Source organism: Amblyomma americanum, chromosome 9 (genome assembly GCF_052857255.1).
Source record: "Amblyomma americanum isolate KBUSLIRL-KWMA chromosome 9, ASM5285725v1, whole genome shotgun sequence".
Lineage (NCBI taxonomy): Eukaryota > Metazoa > Arthropoda > Arachnida > Ixodida > Ixodidae > Amblyomma > Amblyomma americanum.
Window position 1 is genome coordinate 83,599,459 of NC_135505.1, and position 24,768 is coordinate 83,624,226.

Sequence of the window (24,768 nt, forward strand, 5' to 3'; positions counted from 1 at the left end):
GCGTTTTGAGCACGGAGCTCTATCACCCAAAAACTGTTCTAAGCGGATGTTCTGTTGCGCTGTAGATGTTTCAGCATTTTGCTAACATATGCATACAAGTTTCGAAGTGGAATGAAGATTATCGAGTTCAAAGCTCAAATACAATGCTCATGAGCGTCCGCTTATTTTAATGGGAATATCCAACTATCTTCTCGTCGCTCTTCTGGTGGTTCTATCAGTCTGGAGCCGTGGGCCGCATTGATGAGTAATTATAAGAAGTCCTGCATCTGCGTTAGAAAGATACCGACGCCAAAAGAGGGCAAATTTATTTTATTTCCCTGTCTTCTCTCAATATTTCTCCTCCTAAGCAATACTTTTCGGTACACACCGTATGTTCGGAAAAGCGCAGAACCACAATGATAATCTTATTCGTTATTGTGCCTCCGAAGAACGAATGTTCCGCACACCTGGGCTTAATATTTGTCATAAAAGAAAACAGCTTTTAGAAGATTGCAGGAGTATACTGATATCGAACACAAGGAGCTCTCAAATAAAATAAGAGAACAAAAGCAGCTCTCACCTTCTTTGTCCTCCGTAATTCTGCTTAAAATGAGAAGTGGGTATAACTGCCTTGGCCCGCCAATGTTCGCACTAATGAAGAAATATTCACTTTATTTTTGGTTCTGGTTTACTCTTTAATTCATCTTTTGAATCCGACGGAATAGCATGCCATAGCATAATGTATTGCGTTGCACACATAAGCATGGGATCGCAGTTTTTTTTTTTTCCAGTAAGTTCATACACATTTGAGTGCAACAAGCCTTGAGGAACTTTGCGCCGAGAAACCGTTCGTTCATAACTTGATGTTGGTGAGTGGTTATTTGCGTCTGATTCAAGACAGCGGCTGATCAGTGTGCTTACGAACAGCGGATCCAACTTGACGCTTATAGAGAAAATAAATAGCCTAGGTAACATACGTACTTTGGATGGTATCTGTGGTTTTTACTGACTGTGTCCGATATTCTTCTCATGTCTCCGGCCAGAAAGGGAAGCCTGCTTCGCTCTTAATAAAGCAACGCGGCAGGAAAAGTCATCGATGCGATTGGCTGATTCTGGACAGAGACGGTACCTGTTATTATGGCTACGGTCCATCTACGTGCCTTTTTTTTTAATGAAGGGTTTTGTCCATCCTAAAAACTAATTCCCAGGAGACGTGCCAGGTCGCAGAAAGCGTGCCTTTAATTCAGGAACCCGATGCAAGTTTCAGTTTTATTCTGCGTTCAATAGTACCTCTCATCGTCTACTTCGAGAAGCTCGTGAAAATCAAAGCAAAAATGCTGGAGGTGTGCCCTCGAGGTACTTTCAAAAAATAACCTTGAAAAAATGGCTTCAGCCTTAAATGCGGAGATGTGGGCCCGATTGTAACGGAGCGTTTCATTCTAGGTGCCCAAAAACTGGTTCCTCCGGTGCATTATAGCATCAGAACGCAAGAGTGGGCGGCACTCAGTCGCCGTCCCCTTTCAGGGACTTGTTCTTTACTGAAAGGCGCATAGTAAACATTCTATCGCATCAGATGTGTCGTAGAAACGTTTTGGAACGACAATAGGATTTTCCAGGCGCATACAAAAAAAAAGCAGGCTGAGAAATGAAAGTGGCCGCTGATGTAACTAAGTTTTCTTGACCGTTACTTTCTTGTATACCTTACGAAAACCTCACAGTCAGCCTATGTTACTACATGCGACACTTAGTATCACGTGCTACACTGAATGACACACTTTTGTGCCGAATCCTTGACTGCAGTATTAAAGTACACTTAACACATAACTTCAACATTAAAGGGAACATTCCTGTCTGTTGTAATGCGTCTCTTTCTGCACATGTATTGTGCTGCAGCCAGTTACTACTACTCGAGCTAACTCATGCTTAATACGCAAGTACAAAACATGATTTTTGGAGTTCCCGGGTTCGAACCCGACCGCGGCGGCTGCGTTTTTATGTAGGAAAAACGCTAAGGCGCCCGTGTGCTGTGCGATGTCAGTGCACGTTAATGATCCCCAGGTGGTCGAAATTATTCCGGAGCCCTCCACTACGGCACCTATTCTTCCTTTCTTCTTTCACTCCCTCCTATATCCCTTCCCTTACGGCGCGGTTCAGGTGTCCAAAGATATATGAGACAGATACTGCGCCATTTCCTTTCCCCCCCCCCAAAAAAAAACAAAAAAAACAATTTTCTGAAATCTCCATAAAGTCTTTTGAACCTTACATATGGGAAATAAACCTATGATAACACATTTGCGGTTGAAACTACCGAACGGTAACTACAGGCAGTTCGCGACTGCCGCGACTAAAAACGCTGTTTCAACAGACATAATGATAGTTTAAGGCTCACTAGAGCCTGTTTCAAAGCCCAAGGAGTCATAATGGCCGCGTTTAGTGTAAACGCAAAACATTTAAAATGCGAGAACCATCTATGCTTTGCGTGTGCGGCTATTCTTTCTTACACTGAAATGCCTCCGGCGGCGGCTAAGCGATATGTTCGCTTGATGCCCAATAAGGAGGTCGTGAGTTCTATTCTGGACCTTTCATTTTTGTGTATTTCCCTTTGCAACTATTTCCGCAAGGTCAAAGGCTTCTGGGGAAAAAAAAAACTCCGCAGGGACACTGATGAGTGCTCACGATTGAGAAGGCGTAGTCCTGCCTGCTCACGTTTTGAACGCAGTCACTGCGCGCGGCGGCATCTTATAACCCGATGCCACGAAGCTGGCAATCCTACCCCTGCACGGCTCTACTTACCCCCGCCACGACGCCGCTGCACCCTTTATGACATGCGCGCTAACTTCCTGACAGTAGTCGCCGCTGAACCGTGGCCCGCGCTTTGCTTTAAGGGTTATGACCAGAGAGCTAATGGGTCGATGCCCATATATGAAGAATCAGTCTTTCTCGACTTTACATTCATAGGTCTCTTCGCGGCCTCATAATACTCCTGGCGCAGTGGTGCAGTGGTTAAGCGATGCGCCACTGCCTTAGGGTGGCAGGTGCTGCCATCTACGGAATTTGTGCAATCCAAGTTGCTCTTCCCAAGCCGCTGCCCTGGGATGGCAGGTGCTGCCACCGGCGGAATTTGTGCGATCCATATTGCCCTTGCCGTGGCCTCCGCGATCAGCTCCGGCGGCGCGCCGTTGCTCAGGCCGTCCCATTCGGCGCGTAGCGCAGCGTAGAAGTGTAATTATGCTAACTCTGTAACACGCCGCGAGGTGGCGACCTTAGCCCAAGCCTGGCCAGTAAGTTTGCCAGAGGCGAGGAAGGAGAAAGAAAGAGCATTAAAAGACAGGTTAAAAACGTCGAAGGTAAAAATTGGATAGATTCAATGGAAAAGGAGCATAGTGTAGAACTATATCGATGCTGGAAAAGGCAGATCAGGAGGGAAACGTTTTATGATAACTCTAGAGGCAGTGCCCTCCTCTTTAAAGCTATGTCAGGGTGTCTTAGAACGCGCAGCTACAGAAAAAAAAATTAACGAAGAAGATGACACATGTGCTGTGTGTGGTAAATCTGAAGAAAGAATAGAACACCTCATCCTAAAATGCGATGGTATCCATCCCAATGTCGATGCAGGCACAGTCACTCTTCCTGAGGCCTTAGGGTTTAGAGATAAGAATAGTCATGTAAATAAATCTGCGGTGGAAATTAGCAAAAAACGATTGTAGGATTGGTGGCACAAAAGCAGAGAGGTGACATAAGTTTTAAAGTGTAGGCAGACGTTTTTTTTTTAAGAAAATCGCGAAATTTATTAAAAACTTACAGCACAGTTAAACAAAAATAAAGAGAAAAACTGAGCATAGTGGCAACGACCACTTCCCCGTTTTAAAGGGGACGCTCCTACCTTCCATCCATCCATCCATCTATCAAGCGGCGCTCGCCTGGCCAAGGCGGATTTATAGTGGTGGCGAAGGCTGGGCCGAAAAGTGGTTTAGCGCGACTGCAGCACAACCAGAGGATGGGGGGGGGGGCAAAACACTCATATAAATAAATGATAAAACTACAAAATTGGAATGTAATCTGCCAATAGAAAAGAAAAAATATATTAGCACCTTGTTTTATGAAAGAGGTAAGTCATTTTATTAAAACCTGGCAAATTTTGTATTTTTGCAACACTCTTGACCTGCCCCCTATTCATGAGTGTGCGGTGCATTACAGCGCGTCTTTGCAGGCCTTGTTTCGATACCCGGCTAACCCGGCCACAGTGGCGGCAAGGCGGATTTATAGTGGTGGTGAAGGCTGGGCCGAAAAGTGGTTTAGCGCGACTGCAGCACAACCAGAGGATGGGGGGGCAAAACACTCATATAAATAAATGATAAAACTAGAAAATTGGAATGTAATCTGCCAATAGAAAAGAAAAAATATATTAGCACCTTGTTTTATGAAAGAGGTAAGTCATTTTATTAAAACCTGGCAAATTTTGTATTTTTGCAACACTCTTGACCTGCCCCTTATTCATGAGTGTGCGGTGCTATACAGCGCGTCTTTGCAGGCCTTGTTTCGATACCCGGCTAACCCGGCCACAGTGGCGGGAGCTCACGAAGCGATTTCTTATCGCCAGCTGTCTGCGATGGCGCGTCTGGTAAAGCGTATAAATTTAGCTCGCCGGTCTCAAAATGCTCCTTTTGCGAAGTTTTCGTCGTCCTTGCACGTCGCTTCTTTGTCACCGTTCGGTAAGATTTGCACCCCGCTGCACCGCTGCGGCAGTTTTCTCGGTTTTGTCGTTTCCTTCGGCGTGCGGCCAGTGCGAAGTCTTTTTCCGTCTTTGCACGCTTCGCGCTCTTCTTTTGAAGCGCTTAGCGCTTCATTTCAAGATGAGCTTGCGGCATGTGAAGAAACGATGCTCCGTGGTACACTGCGACAGCGTGGATAGTACCATTGGTGTCACGCTACACCGATTCCCGCTGGACTTTCACAGGTGTGTCGTCTGCTCTAGGTATGCGCGATAGCTTCGATATGGTTTCGCCGGGCTGTTCGCTCGTGTTTCATAGCTGTAACCCGTTCGTGCGTACTTGGCTTCATGTTTTCGGGGATATTTATGTACTACACTGCAGGGCACACACTTTCAGTGCTGAGGTGTGCGAATGTCCTTGCCCCGCGAATGTCCTTGCACTTCACTGTACGCTGTACTACATGTGTACTTTTGTTGACGTAAAATTACTTCAAATTGATCCGGCTAACGAGTAGAAGTACTCTGGAGATGGTACGCCGGCTCAATGTATGGTATTTGCTCATACGTTGAGCACGTTTGAGGGTGCTAAAGCTGGCTTTAACATTGCCTTGCAGATGTAAACGCACCTGCTATATTCTTTCAGCTGAAGAAATTAAATGTGAAGAATAATCCCAGTGTGCTCTATGGTCTGTGTTGATGCGCCTACTTATGTCATGTTATGTTTGCTTCAATTGAAGCTGTCGTAGCATTCTTTTCTATACTTTTCAATTTCCTGACAACGTTCGTGGCACTTCAGGGCTTTTTCCTATCTGCACTGTGACTATTGAGATGATTAGCCAACTTAAACAATACTGCTTGTGCTGCCTGTGACATGTATTTTTTGTTTGTGTGCCAAGGGTGTGCTTTGTGACTGTATTTGTTTGGTTGCTGCAATAAACAATGAATATGAAACTATGAAAACCATACTTGCCGTACACTCTATTGCGAACTGTGCACTTGAGCCAGTGTTTTGTGCATCATACCTTGCTGTACTCAAAAGCTCTCAAAAGTACTAGCACCAGTATTTGCACTACGAATCATGCATGCTTCGCCAGTGTCTGGAAGTGTTGCTGCCTTTCTATGCTGCCCCTCCTTTACCAGTCACTTTCATTGCGTTCCCAATTGCACATTAACAAGGCCATAACTAGCAGGAACTCGAGCACATTTGACTGGCAAAGGTTGGGGCGCGCTGAAAGGCAGCAACCTTCGAGAAATACGGGCTCGAAAACGCGGTTTCTACAGAAAGACCGCTTTATAATTAGCGCCAAAAGCATACGTATGCGTGACGTCATTCTACGTCACGTTTGCGTAGTTTGCCCCCCAAAATCCAGGGGCGCTGGAGTGCCCATGAGCCGCCATTTTTTGGACCAATGGGCGTCTATGGAGCCTTCGCTACCAGTATACATTTACCTTGGCCTGGCCAGCACTGCCTGCGATTTCAGTGGCACATCAAACCTGTTGGCACGTTTTCGCGCAGAATAGCAGTGAATACGAAGTCAATTTCTTTCGACTCCTTCTTGCAGCTACAAAGAAGTCTAGGTACGTTGTTAAACAGTTGCGGATTGCTTTTGCATGCAGCTTTAGTGGTCGTCTAAAAGCCGACTGGGGCGGCCAAGGCTTTTACCGCGCAACATTTCGTCCAGATTGAATGCCATCGTGCTGATTTTTTTTTTTTGTGTTGCAAAAGTTGCCGCGCTGTATGACAAAACTCCGGTATGCTTTTTGTGCCTTTCACTCGATTCTTAAAGTACTGGGCAGCTACTTTACAGCGAAGCTCTCTCTGGCTCCAACAACCTAATTACGATAAGCGCTCGTGCATTGTTTATACGCCACCACGAGATTCAGAAGTTCTGAGCTCTGCTTTTTTGCTCTTGAAGCGAGAACTTTTTTCTGGGCTTTGTTTTGCTATGTTACATGTGGTCCTGGTAGGTGCGAGTGGCTTCGTGTAGCTTGTCTGATCCCGCAATTAAATTATTTGTTGTGTGATGAAAACTGCATCGGTTCTCTGCCATGAGCTTCGCACCACAATCCTGTCTGCTTCTGTATTTTTCAGATAAATGCACTGCTGCGTACCTTTCTGCCACTCTGACAGAAAAAAAAAAACTTGGAATAAGTTTTCACGAATTTCACGCGAATGATGATCGCCGCCAAGCATGGCTGAAGGCCATATCAAGAAAAGGTTTTGTCCCAAATGACAAGTCTGCTTGCAGTGTCGTCTGCAGCCCTCAAATTTTAGATTCGAACTATACTTTGGGGTCCGCAAAGCTGCGGCGCCTGAAACGGGATGCTGTTCCGGGCGTGTTCGCGTGTTACCCAATCTACATGCAGCCACAACAGCCACAAGAAAGACGTAATTTGGAGCGATTGACGCAGAATTCTACTCCAAACCAAGAAAGGGCATCAAATTTATCGAGTGGCCCTGCTGAAGCTGCTGGTTCAGCCTGTGGTCGCGAAAAAAGCACAGGCCAGTCGACAGCTTCTGCCTGCTAGTTTCCTGTAGTGTATGAAGATAGCCTGATTCATGCACCTTTGTTAGGAGCTGAAGAAGCAAGTCCTAAAGGTGCAGGGTATGAGAAACTAAGTGCACAAGATGCAGTCGGTGAATTACAGAAGTCTAGTGAGGCACTTGATTGCGCAACGCAAACTACCGATGGCCTTCTTCCGCGCAAGCAGTCGGATTCAAGGAATATAAACCGAATGAGAGTGCAATTGTTCAGGAAAGCAGATGCTATCGGGAGACTGCAGAGCGAGAAAACAGCCGCCTAAAAAAGAAGCTCAGTGGTTTTGAAAACCACACTCTCCACTCGGCGTTGAGAAAGTGCTTGGACAAGGTAGGCACAGCCCAGTTCGGCTTAGAAGACTGCCTAGCGGAACAGATCGCCAATGCGTCAAGGCAACGGCCCGTGTGGTCTCCAGACTGTCCGGGAATGTGTAGTTTTGCACTACTTGTCCCCTAAGGCATACCGTTACATACGCAACAGAGGACTGTTGAAATTGCCTTCAAAAAACACGCTACTTCGCTATGTCGGCAAATCCAACAGGGAAAGTGGGATCACACCATTAATGAAAGAACGCCTAAAGCAAGAGGTGGGGCAGCTGAAAGAGCAAGCGCGGTTTTCCTCAGTTATTGTGGATGAAATGGCTATAAGCTCCAAATACACCTACGATCGTAGAATGGCCGGCTTTTTTGGTCAGCAAACTGTGAGAGAAAACGCTGGGACAGGAGAGAATGTAAACAACATTGCGTGTTGTGAAACGAACGCTCTCATGACGATCTGTCTCACCCCAGTTCTAAGTCTGCGTCATAATTTAAAAAAGCAATTGCCTAATTGCACCAGCCAGCTACTTGTGCAGTGCGATAATTTTCTAGTGCGCGTCGCACACAGACTGCGAAAACTGCGTTTTCGTCCTCTGCGCCCGTCCGCATCAGGGAAAGCGAGCCTTGGGTTGCGCGCGCCACCGTGCGGCGAGAGGAGCAGTCACACCACATTACGCTCTCTCCGTGCGAATGGGACGGCCGGAGCACCGGCGCGATGCCAGAGCTCATCGCGGAGGCCACGCCCTTGCCGAGGAACCTCGCATGACTAATCATTACTTTAACTGCCACCTGCCAGGTTGTATGAGGACGTGTGGTTGATAGGTATCATGAAGTGTTAACACACAAAGGCAAGAACACTCTGGACACGACGAAGCATGGTGCATGAATGACGCTTTATTGAAGAAGGCGAGCGGTTATATAGGCAAGCGGTTAGATAACAGAAATGGGGGCTGCTTCTGTCCGGCTAGGCGCGTGTGCATGACTTGCACTACGTCACATCTCCCCTCTCTCTCTCTTTTTTTTTTAATCGTCGAATCAAGTAGAGTTTCAGAACTCAGGCGCCGGGTATCTTCGTGGTGGTTGGCGCTTCCGTTCACTCCTGCGGAGTTGTGTAGATTCGGATGTCCCTGTAGTGTCTGGGACTCCCACAGCTGGCAGCGGCGCGGGAGTCTTGTGGTCTGGAGACGCGGGAGGAGGAGCCGGATTGAGGTGTTCTCTTGCGCGCTGAAACTGTTGACCCTCTTCCGTTTTGACGCTGTAGGCACGAGGAGTCTCAGCCCGCTGTACGACCGTGACAGGGGACCATAATCTTGAGGGCACATTGTACATAGTTGCGGTCGAGCCAGTGCGAAGCTCTGGAAGAGGCCGTGTACCTCTGTTGTAGAAGCAGCGTTGCTTGCTCCTGATGTCTTCTAGCCTTCGTCGCACGGTCTTGGGTGGCACTGTTTGTGGCTGTAGGTGGCTGGTTGGTACAGGAAGCAGCGTTCTTGTCTGTTGGCCCATGAGCCTCTGCACAGGGGACTTCAGAGAAGAGTCCCGAGGTGAATTTCGACACTCAAGCAATGCGGCACAAAACTCAGTGCTGCCGAAACGGAACCGCCTTAACAGCTTCTTAGCTTCCTGTACTGCTCTTTCTGCCATTCCATTCGAGCGGGGATAGTACGGACTAGACCGGACGTGTTGCAGGCCAATCATATCGGCCAATCTTATCCCACTTCTGACACCATGTGGACACGACGAAGCATGGTGCATGAATGACGCTTTATTGAAGAAGGCGAGCGGTTATATAGGCAAGCGGTTAGATAACAGAAATGGGGGCTGCTTCTGTCCGGCTAGGCGCGTGTGCATGACTTGCACTACGTCACAAACACATACAAAGGGGTGTTCGCCCAGTGGGTAAAGTAATGCTTACGCGTTAAAAGAGTTGGTTCCGAATGAAAAATTACACTGTGTTGTTAACGTTAGCAGGTGTATTTTCAATAATTTTTTTAGAGGTTGTAAATTTTGCTGAAAAAGGGTTCAATTACTACGTTCTTGAAGTATCAACAACGTTAATGCCTAGCACTTGTTACCTCTACCTACGAAGTAGTAACATGTGTGACAAACACTTGCTACACTCAAAGGACGAATTTTTCTTGCCACACTCAAAGGACGAGTTTTCTCAGAAACTACGAAGTTTCTGAGAAAACTGTGTTGCTTTCCTTTGCAGCCGTACGGCTGCGCTCGGGTGGGTGTCAATGACTAATTACTCCCTTATTACAAATCTACTCTACTTTGTGGGATTCCCCTAAAAAAAAAACATTCGACCAAAGTTAGTAAGGGTGACATTTTTTTATTTTGTGTGGGGGCACAAATCTGAGGAGGGACAAGGCACATGACCCATGGATGTTATCTGAATGTGCCCATGGCATTTCTATTTTGTTTAGTCTAGAGATAAGTAATGTTGGCTCATTAGGATTAATGTTTAAATTCTCTCTTCATTTTTTCAAAAATCTGTTCGAGACCAAGCACCGCCACAATTATCTTTCAGGTAAAAATTGTTCACACTGGTTGATAAACAATTACTGGTTTGATAAACAACAAATTGAACAAAATAGAAACACACCCTACTTCCTTCCTTAATTTCAAAGGCCCTTGACCTTCTACATGTGTATTCCCAGCATAGTTATAGATATATGTTTAGAGAGACACCGAATGGAAGGACCAGCCTAGGACGGGATCAGATGACAAAACAACACGAAGCATTCGTGTACCCAGCAAATTGGGCATGGTGACACTACAACACTAGGCTTTGCGTAGTGTGTTCTTTATTCCTGAAATTTTTCCTGCCAAATATGTAACTCTAGATATGAGTCCTCATCCGCTGCACCAAATGTCTTTGAGGGGTTAAACATTCGCCTCAGTAATTATATACGAAAACTACATGATCTTTGTTGTTTGCTAAATAGGTCTGACTTGGTTACTAACGCGACAAACTAGTGACGGAAGAATGTATATTTACGGCAGCACACACTGAAGCCCAAATTTTCTTAATCAGGAAAAGCAAGTCAATAGCCTTTTTGTAATGCTGATACTTCGTGAATAAACATGACAAGGGCCATTTATTTATGCATCCAAGTTCAGTGATGCCGTGCATGTGGAAGTTGCGATCATATCTCATCCACTAGATTCCTTCTTTACTTGCAAATTAAAATACGTGCACTTACAGCCATCGCCATCGCCATCGCAAGCCACATACGCGTTGCATTTGTGCAGCAGGGAGTCGTCTCAATTCTTGGGGTCACCATTATATCAGTCGAAAAAGAATACTTTCCTTTTCTCAGTGCACTATTAGCTATAGAAGTGTGCGCCTTTTGTGCTACACAGAAAGCCTATTCAAAACCCAAGAAGGTATCCATTGCACTTATTACGTGAAGAGGCAAAAACTAACCGACCTACTGCATATCCCACAAGTGCGCTGTGGAAACAGATATAGCAAGGCTTCTGAAATAGTTTTTGACATAGTTTTCTTAACTGGGTAAAGAATTTTCTTTTATGCAAAAACTAAAAAGAACACACTTTTGGAAACTGAAGTGAACATTGAACTTGCTTCTGCACTATGGCTAGGTAATGAGCGAAGTGATCATTTTAAACGAAACTTATGCCGGAGTGGACGTAGAAAAAAGCATTGAAGTGGCCTCCAGCAACTTTATCGCCCTTCTGACCTTCGGCCCGCTATCGATACTTTTCATGGCCCACAAGGGCACACTCTTCATTCGAAAAGAAGGCGTGCGCATTGCTTTCTGCCTTCCAGCCGTTTTCACTGACAGGCTCGCAGTGATATCTTTTGTATATGCGCGCCGCGTTCGTCCTCATGATGGTCTTCCGCAAGGTTACGTCTTAATGATCGCGGAAACTGCTTGATCTTTGGGTGCTGGCTGGCGCAGTATTAACCTTGGCCTGCATTCACCAGCACCCGAATGACACGGAAGTAACGAACCCATACGCCCGAGACGTGCCGTCATTAGGTGAGAGCTAATTGGGAGCTTCAGCCCCGTAACCTTAATGACAATAAGCATGATGCTCACCCAAACGTCAAAATCGTGAAGATCCAGCTGTTCATTTTAGGGCTTTGCGTCCTTTTTTTGCACTGACCTCAGTTACGGTCAGCCTTTAGAACGCGTAATTTTATCACACAACGGGACGACATCGAAGGATAGCTTTGCCTGCAAAAAAGAAAATACACTGTTCAAGTTTAAAGTTTACTGAGTTTTTTTTTTAAAGTGCGGGGAGCAATACACACTAGTTTTTGTGAGCGACATAAATGACCTGGCAGAGACAACATATGAAAAAAATTGTCATCATGAACTCAGGCTTAAATAAGCTTTCTTAACATTGTATTCATTGCAGCTAGCGTGCATATTTATACTGAAAAATTAGAGGTTGTCACATTATTCTTTTTTTTACAACTTTTAAACTAACATGTCTCCTGAGATATGCAGTTCTAAATGTTTCAGCTCAGTCCTCTAATTACACATGCCGAAACGTGATGCTCGGCGGTAAGCTCCTCTCTAATGTGACGCAGCTTTTGCGTATGGCGCTTCGCGTGATAAGAATGTGGGGCGATATATTTAACTGTTATAAGTTTCCGCCATTGGCCAGCAGTGTGGCATCGTCCTTTTCCACATCGCAAGCTTAGTGGAGTTACGTCCTATCGCCCGTTCTAGAAGCCACCGCTTAACGGATCAGCGCTAGCTCCACGTGCCATCGGCAAGTGATTCTTCAGTTTCGCTGGCCAAGAACGAAAATTTAGTACAGCCGCCTCCCACTCCACATTCTGGTCAGGCGAAACGCCATGCACAACAGCTGTGTCACACCAGGGAGGCGACTCATGCTGAGTTCTGCGGTCTGGCATGCTTAATTACACGATTTGTGCTTGAAATTTTTGACCGGAATATCACAGGACAGGCGCGTTACTAAAATGGTATAGAAAGTAGCTGCGGCTGAACTCAACGGAGCCAAGATATACAGAGCGAAATCTCTGTTAAGCATGGATAGACACGGTTTAGCTTTGGTTCATCTGTATGTTTTCAAGACTTCAGCACGAGCGAACTGTTATAGCGAGAGCAAATCACGTGATGCATCAGGTGCCACAAGTGCGAGGGCGAGCGTCCAAAGCGGCGGTCGGCACAGCGGTGGACGTGACTGCCAAGCGCAAGAGCGAATCACGTGACAGATCACATGCCACAACTGACAAGGAGGAGCGGCCGAGTAGCAGAAGAGCGCAGCGGCGAACCTGACGGCTAAGCGCGCAGCTATGGCGTCGATGAAGAAGATCGAGGCACCTGCCACGCGGTGATTTTGCGCATATTGCGCGCCTCCAGTTAGAGGTCAAATCCAAGAGCCAGATGACCTTCAGGCTCAGCGTGGGAGGAGTAGAGCCTTGCGGTCTAAAAAAGAATAGCACTGGATAACCACTGCCTGTAAGTTTTCATTAGAAAGATGCACCCTAACTACGTTGAATAAAAGCTAATTATTCAATTTTAGTCATTTGCGATTCCATGTCAAATTTTCTGAGTTCTTGTATCGTCTGGCCGCATAACTGTTTTACAATAAGGACGTTTTTGCACTGCTCTTAATATTTTTTATGTCCGTAAAGCATAATTTTCAATACCCTGATACAGCAGGCTACAATATTTGATTATTAAATTGGTTCCTTTTTACTTAGTTCGCTTGAGGCTTTTTCGCTCCGTGCTCTTCTATGTTCATTCGCTGTTTCTCAACGTATTAAATGTCTGTGCAAATGGTCCCACATAAATGGTGCTTCCAAACGGTGTTCTTACACTCGATTATAAACAGTTATTACTCACAAACTACAAGGACATCAAAATATTATCCTTTCGTTGCTAGTGCAATTTCGTTTTTCTTTAGAATACCTTCATCACGATGCAAAAAAGAATGGTAACACGCGTTCAAATTTAGGTCGTGAAAGCGTTGCTTAAGATCGTTGCTTCATAGATCCTATTTTCATTCAATGCTGAGTATAAAGGAAAACGCCCGTACCGAAGAGTGCAGAAGAACGAGAAATTTATACTTATGTGCACAAAAATTTCAAAATGCGAATAAATTATTTTGATATTATCTTATTCGGTCCGCCACATATGCACCGCAAATGAACATAGAGCTGACAGGACTAGTATTTCCCATGCACAGAAAAATTGTGAAGTGGCCCTTGGAGTATATAAAAGGAATCGAAGAGGAGTTAATTTGTCCATGCAGCTCTAGTTCGGTATACTTAGCATTGCAACTGAAAAGCTTCCTGAAATACTGCTAACCTCCACTCCCGCCACACCGCTGTTCCTTCGGATCCGGGGTCTGTAGGGCCGGCGCTTTCTCCGCCTTATTCAGCAAACGGGTATGCCCAGTGAGTGATGTCGCGGTTGTCACCTGCGTTGGCTTGGCGGGGCTGCTGTGGCCTCTGGTCACCTCGCACTCGCCGCATTGTGGACAGGTGGTGCTTCGGTGATATTTTAGAGCGACTCTTGGGGATTTCTGCAGTTAGTATATCGAAAGTGGGTAAACATGCACAAAACCACGTCAGGTTTTGTGCAAAGGGGAGCGGAGAGAGAGAGAAAAGGGTGCAGTACTGAGCGCCGTGCACGCGCTAGGCGTCAATGCAGGAAAATCGCGCTTGCCGATTGCATGCTGTCAATGGAGAACGGCAGCTTTGTCACACATATCGTTTAGTGTGCGCCGGCTGTGATATGCGCTTGAGTGGCTGTTTCAGAGGAGGATTTCAGAGATGATACTACCGGTGGTTGTGCGGATCCTTTTATATATTACAATTTATTGAGAAATACTTTACGCGTTGTTTCCTCTTGCTCGGCAGTCATGAGAGCGGCGTTGTGATCCGTGTAACATAACGAATGTTCTGATCGTAACGCCAATTGCATCCTCTGTTCTCGTGTTATTCGCGGACCTCGAGGCTATCATGCATCTTCCTCACAAGGTCTGGTTCCCGAGCGGAATAGCTGAAGTCCTTCATCTGTATTCATTCTCGCGCCACCACATCAGTTCAACTGTTTAGCTCAGCGCATCCCGCAGGGCACTGCCTGTTCTCGGTCGTCGGCATGCGAGACTTCTGTGCACTGTGCGCATGTGGCGAAAAGTAAGCGAACGCAGCACCTGTCCTCAAAGCAGCAATCGCTGCAGAATTGTCCCAGTTGCTGTGGCGTTGATGACTAGAAAGCGGCGTAATCCCGCCTTTCCTAAGATCGTGTAATCACAAGGGACACGCACGTAGCTGCGTCACAGAATGAGAGATAAACAAGCGACGAAAAACCAGCAAGCGCATTTTTGTGTGGAGCCTTAGCGGTAACGCAAGACGTACTACGTCTTCCGTTATGGATGAGGGTGCCATTGGTTAACACTTTCGTGATTAGGTTGCACGCAATACAAATAACTGTGAATTTAAAAGGTTGCACAGCCACGGCCAAAGCTCAGTTAGTGGACCATCGTATGTGAAATTCGGAAGTCGTGTGCTTGCATTCTACTAGAGGCGTGTGCTTGTTTTATTTTCCTTCTTTCCTATAAATAATTTTTGAAGAATAGCATATTTATTTTTATTAATTTCACAGTGATTGAGACTACAAATAAAAAGATGTAGAGACGTTCTCTTGCGCAAATTTCCTTGCACTCGTTGCCAGTTGGCTTCCTTCATATGTATGTCACAACGAGACCCTCATTTCGTTACTCTTGTCTTCTCTCTTTTTTATCTTTTCGCGCGCGCAACTTCGTGATACCATATGCATTTGAACATTATGGGCCGGAGGATGTCTCTCGAAGCCAAAACGTTGTGACGACAGCTAACGTTGTAATGGAAGAGCGAAAGCGTTGAACCAAGCTTGCGAGCTTCCTTTAATGCGAGAGCGTTTGTACCACAGTGTAGCAAAAAAATGTCCGGTGTCAGAGTTGGCGACAATATGAAGTCTCGCAGCCGGAGCGGCCGGAGTAACCGCCCGCTCCGGCAACCTAGGTGGGCCGCCCTAGGCCAGCTTTGAGCTCCATCAGAACCTGCCCACCGGATTGTGAACGAAGTGTCCCCCGTGGCACGTTGCCACGTTAAAATATTGGACGACAAAGGTTGCTCGCAAAGAGAAACCTCAGTCGCACAAGCCCCACTGGTGGTAGCACCTGCGATCGCAGGGCTGTGACGAATCGCATAACCGCTGCACCACTGCGCCTGCAGTAGTGTGATGACTGCCAGCGACCCACAAAATTTAAACTCGATAATTAACAATTACGTTTAATAGATTATTATTGCATTAACGAGATTTCGTCATTTCCTTGAGGCGGATCTTGCGTGTGCCCTCCAGTCTTTATTTGATATATTATGGTGCAGAAATTGTAGTCGGTGAATCTTCGATTCTTTTTAGTAGAAATGTGTATCAAATGCAATCAAACAAAATATTTAACAAGTGACGATGTGCTTAGGATTCTCTTAGTGCATATGCGCAGCAATAAAGGCGCTTCCGGAAAACATAATGCCGCCACGTCAAAGATATTGGCTAGCTTACAAGAAAAAACGAAGCCTTGTCTCGAATCAAATAATAGCTGCCATTTTTCAGGTTACCAGTTATGGTACTAGGGAAAAATATTATACTACTAAGCAGATACTTGATTAGCCTCTGCAGCAGACACTATAAACAGCCCTCCAACGACATTCGTACTTCCATACTGATTTTGAAGTAGTCACAACGAAGTGACGAACCATTTCCGTGCCCTCGGCAATTAGCGTCCCGTTCAGTGGCGAGTGCGCTCGCGCTAACCACTGATTACATGACGGCATTGAGAGCACGGTTATTGCGGCACTGCTGCTACTTATGCGGCCGTGAGAATGCGCGTCTTGCAGCTACTCCCCGTCACCACCTGCAGTCAGTGCTAGCAGCTTATCTCTAGCTGTGTCGTCGTTCTCTGGCGTACGCGGCGAGCATTGCAGTCTCAGCGTCGGTGACTGGTTTAGTGTAAGTGGTTTGTGGGATGCTTTCTTGGAAAGAAAACGCAGACGGTCTCTAGCGGCTAATGAGTAAACTGCAAGAAATGCTAACCGAAGAGGAGGATGTCCGGTGTGCATAAACCAGGATCGGCTGTCCCAAGTGACCTGCTGACCGCAACATCGAGAAGTGGACCTGCCCTGGCGCGGCTAGCCTCTGCGTCCGCTACACCTCTTCCTTTCACATTAAGTGATAGGAAGAGTGGATGACCCCCAGTGAAGACGCCAAACGCCAGCACAGTGCCCTGCTCGATTTAGTCCCGTAGTTCGGTATACGTAACCTCAACTAAACCTCCTACTTTTTCCTTAGCCCTCAGGCTATCTTTGTCAATACAGATGAATGAATGAATGAATGAATGAATGAATGAATGAATGAATGAATGAATGAATGAATGAATGAATGAATGAATGAATGAATGAATGAATGAATTAAGAGCAGTGACATGGAGGAAGAAGAAGAAAAACCACAATTTCTTGAACGCCATGAGTTCAATGGTGAAGAGCAGAACCTTACCTTTCTTTCGTGATTTAATAAGTTGCTCCTTTTCTTTTTTTTCATCTTTTTTAAAGTTCATATATTTCATTTGTTAGCACTGTGTCCATTTTTTTAATATTTAAATAAACTTTCTCATCCCTGTGATAGAGTAGTGGTCAGGACGAAGTCTTCTATTGACCTCAACCTACAGTAAGTCTAATCGCGTCAAATGAATTGCGTGGAAATGGGCATAAGAGGCATAAATCTTGATAACTAAGCATAAATGGGCATTATTATGAAATCTCTGATGACGTTTTGCAGTCGCGAACCCAAGTGTTCTCCCAATCTCTCAGTTCTCCCCCATATCTCAGTCATCTGTTTTAGCTGAAGTTTTGACAATGGGGAGACAGAGGCATTGCATTCGAGTGCTTACTATCTGATATGTTGTGTCACTAGCACCGCAACCCAGGGCTCATAGTCCGCGACACATTCACCGCTCAAGAACTTCCGACAGTAGCTGTGTTTCTTTTCGACCATGGCCTTGCCATACCATTTAGTAAACTGTGTGCTTCGTTTAGTTTCAGTTTTTGTGCATCTGGGTCAGCTTATTTTGTTGTAGTTATATAATTTGCAGCAAAACCTTGATCAAGGACTCAATAGTTTATTTACTTTTCGTGTTGCGTGCTCTGTAAAAGGAAATATTGCCACCCTTTCTGCCGTTCTCTGCCCCGTTACTAGGCTAGTTTAATGTTACGTTGTCGCAAGATGTTTTCGACAAGACTGTCCTCGCAAGAAGTTTGGCGCAAGTCTATTTCGAAGCATTTTTTTACTTTGAGAAAGCGACACAAAAAGGCTCGATTGCAAACAAAAGTTCAGTGCTTTAGAGCCTTTATAATTCTCAGGTGTCTGATCAGATGTGCTTAATGTTCTGAGAACACGGCGCAGTGGATCGAGATGGTTCCTGCTCAAAATGGGATGCATTCAAGCTGCTATTTAAAACAGCTAATGGTGGCTTGAGTGTGTGGGAAGTGGTAAGATGTACATCACACTATCCCCCAGAGTACTTGCAGTTGAGCTGCTGACACGTATATTTGATTCACTGGTACATCCCAAGGTCAGAAAACAGAAATATATACTATGCACGTTTCGAATATTACGGTTCCATAATTTTCACAAGTGGAGAATACTCACTGGCCTTGGCAGCAGCAGTAACTGTATATCTTTTTATAGCCCAGTGCAACCAAAGTGGTTACTGGGTCGAGGTATAAGACCTTATGCTAATAACGGGGAGGTCTTTCAGGAATTGCAGGAGTTCGGATGTGTATCCCACGTTTTGAGCACGTTCGAACTCAGTCATTATTATTATAATAATCATTTTCCCAACTACGCCCATTGCAGGACAAAGTCCTCCCCCATATCTCTCCTACTACCCCGGTCCGGTGCCAGCTGCATGCACCTTAACTGCCGCAAACTTCGTAATCTCATCCGTCCACCTGGCTTTCGCCGCCCCTCTGAAGCGCATTAATTCTCTTGGAATGCACTTCGTTAACTTTAAGTACCGTTGAACCCTGCCCATGCCCAATTCTTCCTCCTTCGTTCGACGAGAATACAATATAGTCGCTATCGTTTTCCCTGACATACTGAGACATACTCTGGGTTTTAACGTTGCACGTAACATTTAATCTTTCATTTCTGGATGCGTAGTGGCGCATCTCAATACACTTGGCTGATGCTGCAGAAACCAAATGACGTCATTCAAAACCCTCAGTTTTATAAAGCGTTGCTTGCACTCTAAGAACTAGACACCCAAATCCTGGCATACACTACCTAAATTATATCAAAACATGAATACGCTGGGATCATCTGTAACCCACGTCAATCACATCTTCCAGGAAAACAAGAGTACCTACAGAATAAGACCACTAGGTTTATCACGAAGCGATACTGTCTCTATTCCTCCATTACAGATAATAAATCGTCTCAGAAATTATGCTTAGATAAAAAGCGAAGAAATGTTGCTATGGTCTCACGTTTTCACAGGCTTTATCACAATCATTCGATATTCAAAATATTTCATACCAAACCGGTCGATTGCATCTTTCCCGGATTAGAGAGCTCCTTTAAGATGCAACCCATGATTGCTCATAATCAACTTATTTATTTATTTTTTTATTTATTTACTAACTTATATATGGTGTTTTCTACCTTCCTTTTATACAGCTACAGAACCAGTTTGCTACGGCATGTGTTGCTCATGTCGTCTTTTTTTATGGTTCATTCCGTTGTGTATTACGGTTCTTTTACGCGTTTTTTCACCTGCTCTATAATGCCCAAAAAGGGCCATTTAGGTAGGTTAATCGACCCAATTTTTAGAACTAAAAGGAGGAAGGGGTGATGGGTGGTAAAGGTCCGCAGCGATTCACCCAGTGTTTTGTGGAATTGGGGCGCGAAAACGGTCGGGAAAAGACATTCGCCAAACCTTTGTGGCTGTATTTTATAAAGAGCCCTATTTTAAGGCTGCAGCTCATACAGCCTGGTGGTCTCGATAACAGCGACCTGTTTCCCAGTCCTCAGCGCAAAATTATGCGTATTGAGCTGTAACTAGCCGCCTATCGCTGCGAATACCGAACCCTGCTATGTTAAATTCATTATACGCTATTGTTTCGTTACAATCTAATCATATAATAGCGTGCAGTAACGTTGCCAATAAAATAGGCAAGAAAAGAGTTGTAGCATGGAAATGCATGAAGCTAAGTAATAATAACACATTGTTCTTCTTGTCGGAAGGCAGAAATGTATTACTTTATTTCCACGATATTTTCAATGACTACCAATGAACGTTTCAAACCAGAACTGTCAAGAGAACTGCCAGTTTCTAATGTTTATTCTTTTTCAAAACAGCGCGTTTTTCGCCGTTAGCTGCCTCGAATAACTCCCGCTAAAAGCAATGGCTATAAGTCCACACGCAATTATTTCACGTGCTGATGCATTCCTCTTAAGTGCAAGCGGCGACGAAAGTACACAGACGTCGCTGGGCCCTTTCAAGCCAACGCGCTCGTTGTGTTGCCTGAAATGGTAGCTTTAGCAGCTTTGGAACAATTGGCAGCGAGAGCCTAGAAGTTGTGACGGAATACGTCTACTTAGGACAGGTAGTGACAGCTGATCCGGATCATGAGAGGGAGATAACTAGAAGGATAAGAATGGGGTGGAGCGCATATGGCAAATCCTCGCAGATCATGAGTGGCAGTTTACAAATTTCCCTCAAGAGGAAAGTGTACAACCGCTTAATTTTACCGGTACTCACCTACGCGGCAGAAACGTGGAGGCTAACGAAAAGAGTTCAGCTTAAGTTAAGGACAACGCAGCGAGCCATGGAAAGAAAAATTATAGGTGTAACGTTAAGAGATCGGAAGCGGGCAGAGTGGGTGAGGGAACAAACACGGGTTAATGACATCCTAGTCGAAATCAAGAGAAAGAAATGGGCTTGGACAATGCAAGTATATCGAAGACAAGATAACCGCTGGACCTTAAGGGTAACGGAGTGGATTCCAAGAGGAAGTAGGCGTAACAGGGGGCGGCAGAAGGTTAGGTGGGCGGATGAGATTAAGAAGTTTGCAGGCAAAGGGTGGATGCAGCTGGCAAAGGATAGGGTTAATTGGAGAGACATGGGAGAGGCCTTTGCCCTGCAGTGGGTGTAGTAAGGATGATGATGATGATGATGATGATGATGATGATGATGAAATGGTAGCTATGAAGCGCATAAAAGTTGCAGTGACAATGCAGCTTTTGTCCAATGATCCCAGGACGTTTAGATAAACCTGAAACTAACTTCCCTATGGCTGAAGCAGGACAACATTGTTTATGTACGCATCCTCTCGAGTTTAAGCAGAACTGGAGGCCCTCTGGGGCGCATATAAGACGCACTTCAGTTCATGTTCAGTATGAAAATATGGCACCCTGGTCGTGCGACTAGTGTTCGGTCCAGTATGTGTCGTCGATAGCCCTTTGTGTCATATTAAAAACTGCAGCTATTAGCGCGCGAGAGGAATAAAATATAAAAATGCGAAAGAGTTTGCCTTTTAGTGCACGTGTAGTTCGTATTATTTATTGATGTATAGGACGGCTGGAAATTTGAGATCGGTAACTTTTCTTAATAGGCCCAGCTGTCGCTTATCGAGCCTGAAGCGTGCACACCAGCTCTGGTATTTATTCGCATTTATCTTTGACGTGAGAGGGACCTGGCAATTACTAGAGGCAAAAAGCGCTCTTGTTTGGGTATTCACAAGATGCTCTATAAAAACGAGGAAAGCAATACAAAGCAAAAATATCAACCTTTTAATTATTAGGACACACTTATGGAAAAATTGCCATTGCATCAATACATGAAGCGACAAATCTACTGCTGTTTATGAAACAATAGCAGTTATTTAGTGCAAATGAAATGGCCAAAATGTTGTACCATGAAATATATCACAAACTCCTAAAAATAGAAACATAGCTTTAGTGTGTGCGCCTCGAAACAAGGGCTTCATGTTGCTGAACATACCAAGTCCGCAGTGGAATAGGGATTACTTGGTACACCTCGCTGACTTTCTGCAGCCGTTAGAATTAGCAGCGGAAGTAGTTGCCTGTTTAAGGTAATGATTTGCAGTGTATTGTAAGGCCACTTCTATCTCGGTACATCTGTTGCAATTACATGTGGAGCTATCGCTTTAGTTTTACTGTGCTACCTGTTAGCGGCCGATAGGTGGCGCTAGTCTATAAAGTTCACTATAGAAAAGCAGTAAAGTCTAGAAAAGCTGTGCTTATATTCAATAGCCTTCAGTGTCCCGGTTGCCTTGAACTGTCTTCGACCGCTTATATCGGGATGTCCTTCCCCAGTAGAACACGCCATGTGTGCGCAACGCGTAGTGGTGACGCAGAGTAACGCCGACTGCTCCGACAGACGGCGGGAGGTTTTCTCCTCCGACACAACAGCTTCCCAGAAAGTGGCACGACGTCAGGAGTCCCAAACTGGAACACCGTTCTGAGCTCGAGCTGGGCTATTTCGAGAATGGCGGATTAGAGAGCCACGCTCACGGTTCAGCGACTTGGCGGACGCGACGGCGCCAGTGTAAACACAGCGGGCGCTTCCGTTCTTTCAGCAGCTTGGCAGCGCGCACCGATTGGGGATGCCTCAGCGAAGGCAGAGGCGTTTCCCGAGAGGTCGACGTCATAGACACCTCTGTCACAGAGGCGCCTACTTCTAGAAAGGACACTCAACACTTGGCCCGTATAACGCGTGAACAGATGAATGAAACTCTAGCACTTGGACGACAACTCACGTTATTTTAATGCCTTGCTCCACCTCATTCGGTTAGTGCGGGTTGGCGTGGCTAGCCGTAGATAGTCTATGCGCAAAACAGTTTAATTGTTTAACGTAATCCTGTCTGTTCGTAATGGGTCTCGACAAAATATTAAGCCTCGGCGGCAAAGACAGCGGATGAAATGACGCTCCGGCTCCACACTTTGCTCACAATCCGTATGAGAACGTTGTTCCCACACAGTGCACAAGGCTCTTGTGTTGCAGCTAAGACGCCATTTCCTTCTATAACATGTCCTCTCCGCTTTTATTTTTGTCATAAATGCACAAGTTTATATTGTTATCCGTTCGTTTGCTAAAACTTAGAGCTTTCATGTCGCTTCTGTAGGTTCATTATTCTACGTGCTTCGTATAACACTGCCAGAAAGCTTCACGCACAGCAGCTTCTAAACCTTTTGCTGTTCCAATTTCCTGTTGCTGAAAAATGGCAGAATGTTAGGAGCACTGGATGAAAGTGACATCAATGCGGGCGTAGTCACTTTGGCCGCACAAGCACGGACTATGCTCGCAACGCTAAAGGTAAGATGCTGACAGCGGAAGCGGTGTGTTTCTTTACACGGGTATACGACAAGCGCTGACAGCAGTAGAAAAGCAGTAGCGATTGGTTAATGCGCGGTTACAAAACGCATGACGTCTTAACAGAGCGACGTGGAAACAGACTGAAGAAGAAAAGGAAGGAAAAGGAGTAGGAGAAGAATAAAGAGGAGACGTAGAAGGAAAAAAAAGAAAAGAACGAGAGGAAGAGACAATATTCTTTCATTGTTCCGCATTAGCTCAGGAAGACAAGCATTGCCGCTACGGACTCTTAACCATCGTGACAATTCTTTTTCATTTTTTGACAGCTGTTTCATTACAGTGAATAAAAAGTAAAACTTCTTTCTAGCGCCTCGAAACATGAATTTCGAACCTCTTATGTGTGTAAAAGGTAGTCGCAGAGCATTATAAAAAGCGTGTGCATGCAGCTGTGGTCGCAAAACTTCTTTCTGCTGCTCCTGATAATGTTACCGTTTTTCAGAAAACTCTTCTCGCGTACTTGCTTTAAGGTATTTTGCTTAAATCTTTATCCACGAAAGCGATCATTAGCTATTCCAGAGTTAACCATAGCGCAGCAGGAAGAAGAGTAGATTACCGTTCTTGATGCGGATAAAATTGTGCCTCTATTGTTGTTATTGAAATTTGTTATTGTTGTTATTGAACTCCGCTCTGCAGCAGTTTGTCTCAAACCAGTATGCCGCTAAATTGGATTGTAGATATCCCGTGAGATATGCGAAACTGCATCTGAAACACTTTGCCGCGAAAAAAACGTCATATCATAGGCTCATCTGCTGTACTTCATTAGCGCTGTCACAATAGCCCGGATTTTCGTATGCAATCCGTAGTCCAATCACGAGGAGCCCGTGCGCTTAACAATATTTGAGAATTCATTCACTGCTTACAGGTTCAAGATATAATTTTTATTTATGAGCCAATTAATGCTGGAAAAAAGAGTGATGTTCCAATACTATGAGGTTTCCTTTCACGACATACTGACATAAGAATTGGCGCTTTTCCATATCATTATAAATACTTAAAATATATACGTGTCCAAAGATTTCATTCACAAGATTATCCTAATAAAGAGCATAATTTCATTACCCCCTTTAATCTGTTTTACAGCCTGAATTCATTATGACATTAAAAATGACCATATGGTATAAGCACGCAGAAATATTAAGCTCTGGAATGAAACGCATTTTAGATTCGTCCAATTTTGTTCACTTCAGAGAATTTTCTCTCTTAGTCGCAGGTGGTTTCATGCTTCCAGACGCCTATTACTCAAACGCGCCAGAATATGCAGTTTCGCTACAGACAGAGAATAAAAATCATATTATTTACTCGCAATAAATCTTAAACTAAAATAGCCACCTTACTGAAACTCCAATTTGTGAACGTTGCCTGAAATCGATCCTCCAGTTGTGGTGCGATGTCTACTGATTGCAGCTAAACTGCAGTCGGTGCTAAGATTCCTGACTGATATGACATTCCAAGCACTGTATGCATAAGGGTACGCCCTCTTTACCTTTCCTAAACAACACATTTGTATTACGCTGCCATTCGCTGTCACCATAATTTCATTTCAGGTGTATTTAAACATATTACTAATCCTACGCACTCTAGGCATCATTTCCCACTGCCACTACGCAAAATGTTACAAGCAGCACCACATTTCCGCTCAGAAGAAACTGGATGTCAGTTATGGGCGATTTTACGAAAAACAGAAAATCCCCGCGAAATCAGTTGTAGAAATGCTCAAGTTACAAAGCTTCTTATCGCACATTGAGGAAGAGGGCGATTCGTGTGTAGAGTGTTTTCG

The 24,768-nt window shown here is 45.0% G+C and overlaps 1 protein-coding gene across 1 annotated transcript; it reads right to left on the reverse strand.

Annotated features, from left to right (window-relative positions):
- Positions 1 to 8,510: 8,510 nt before the first annotated feature.
- Positions 8,511 to 11,723, reverse strand: LOC144105498 (uncharacterized). The gene is made up of 2 exons (XM_077638623.1): positions 11,615 to 11,723; positions 8,511 to 9,068 (listed from the first exon to the last, which is right to left on the reverse strand). The coding sequence occupies exon 2, from the start codon at positions 9,048 to 9,050 to the stop codon at positions 8,595 to 8,597; it is 456 nt and encodes a 151-aa protein (XP_077494749.1). The 5' UTR covers positions 9,051 to 9,068; positions 11,615 to 11,723; the 3' UTR covers positions 8,511 to 8,594.
- Positions 11,724 to 24,768: the final 13,045 nt, after the last annotated feature.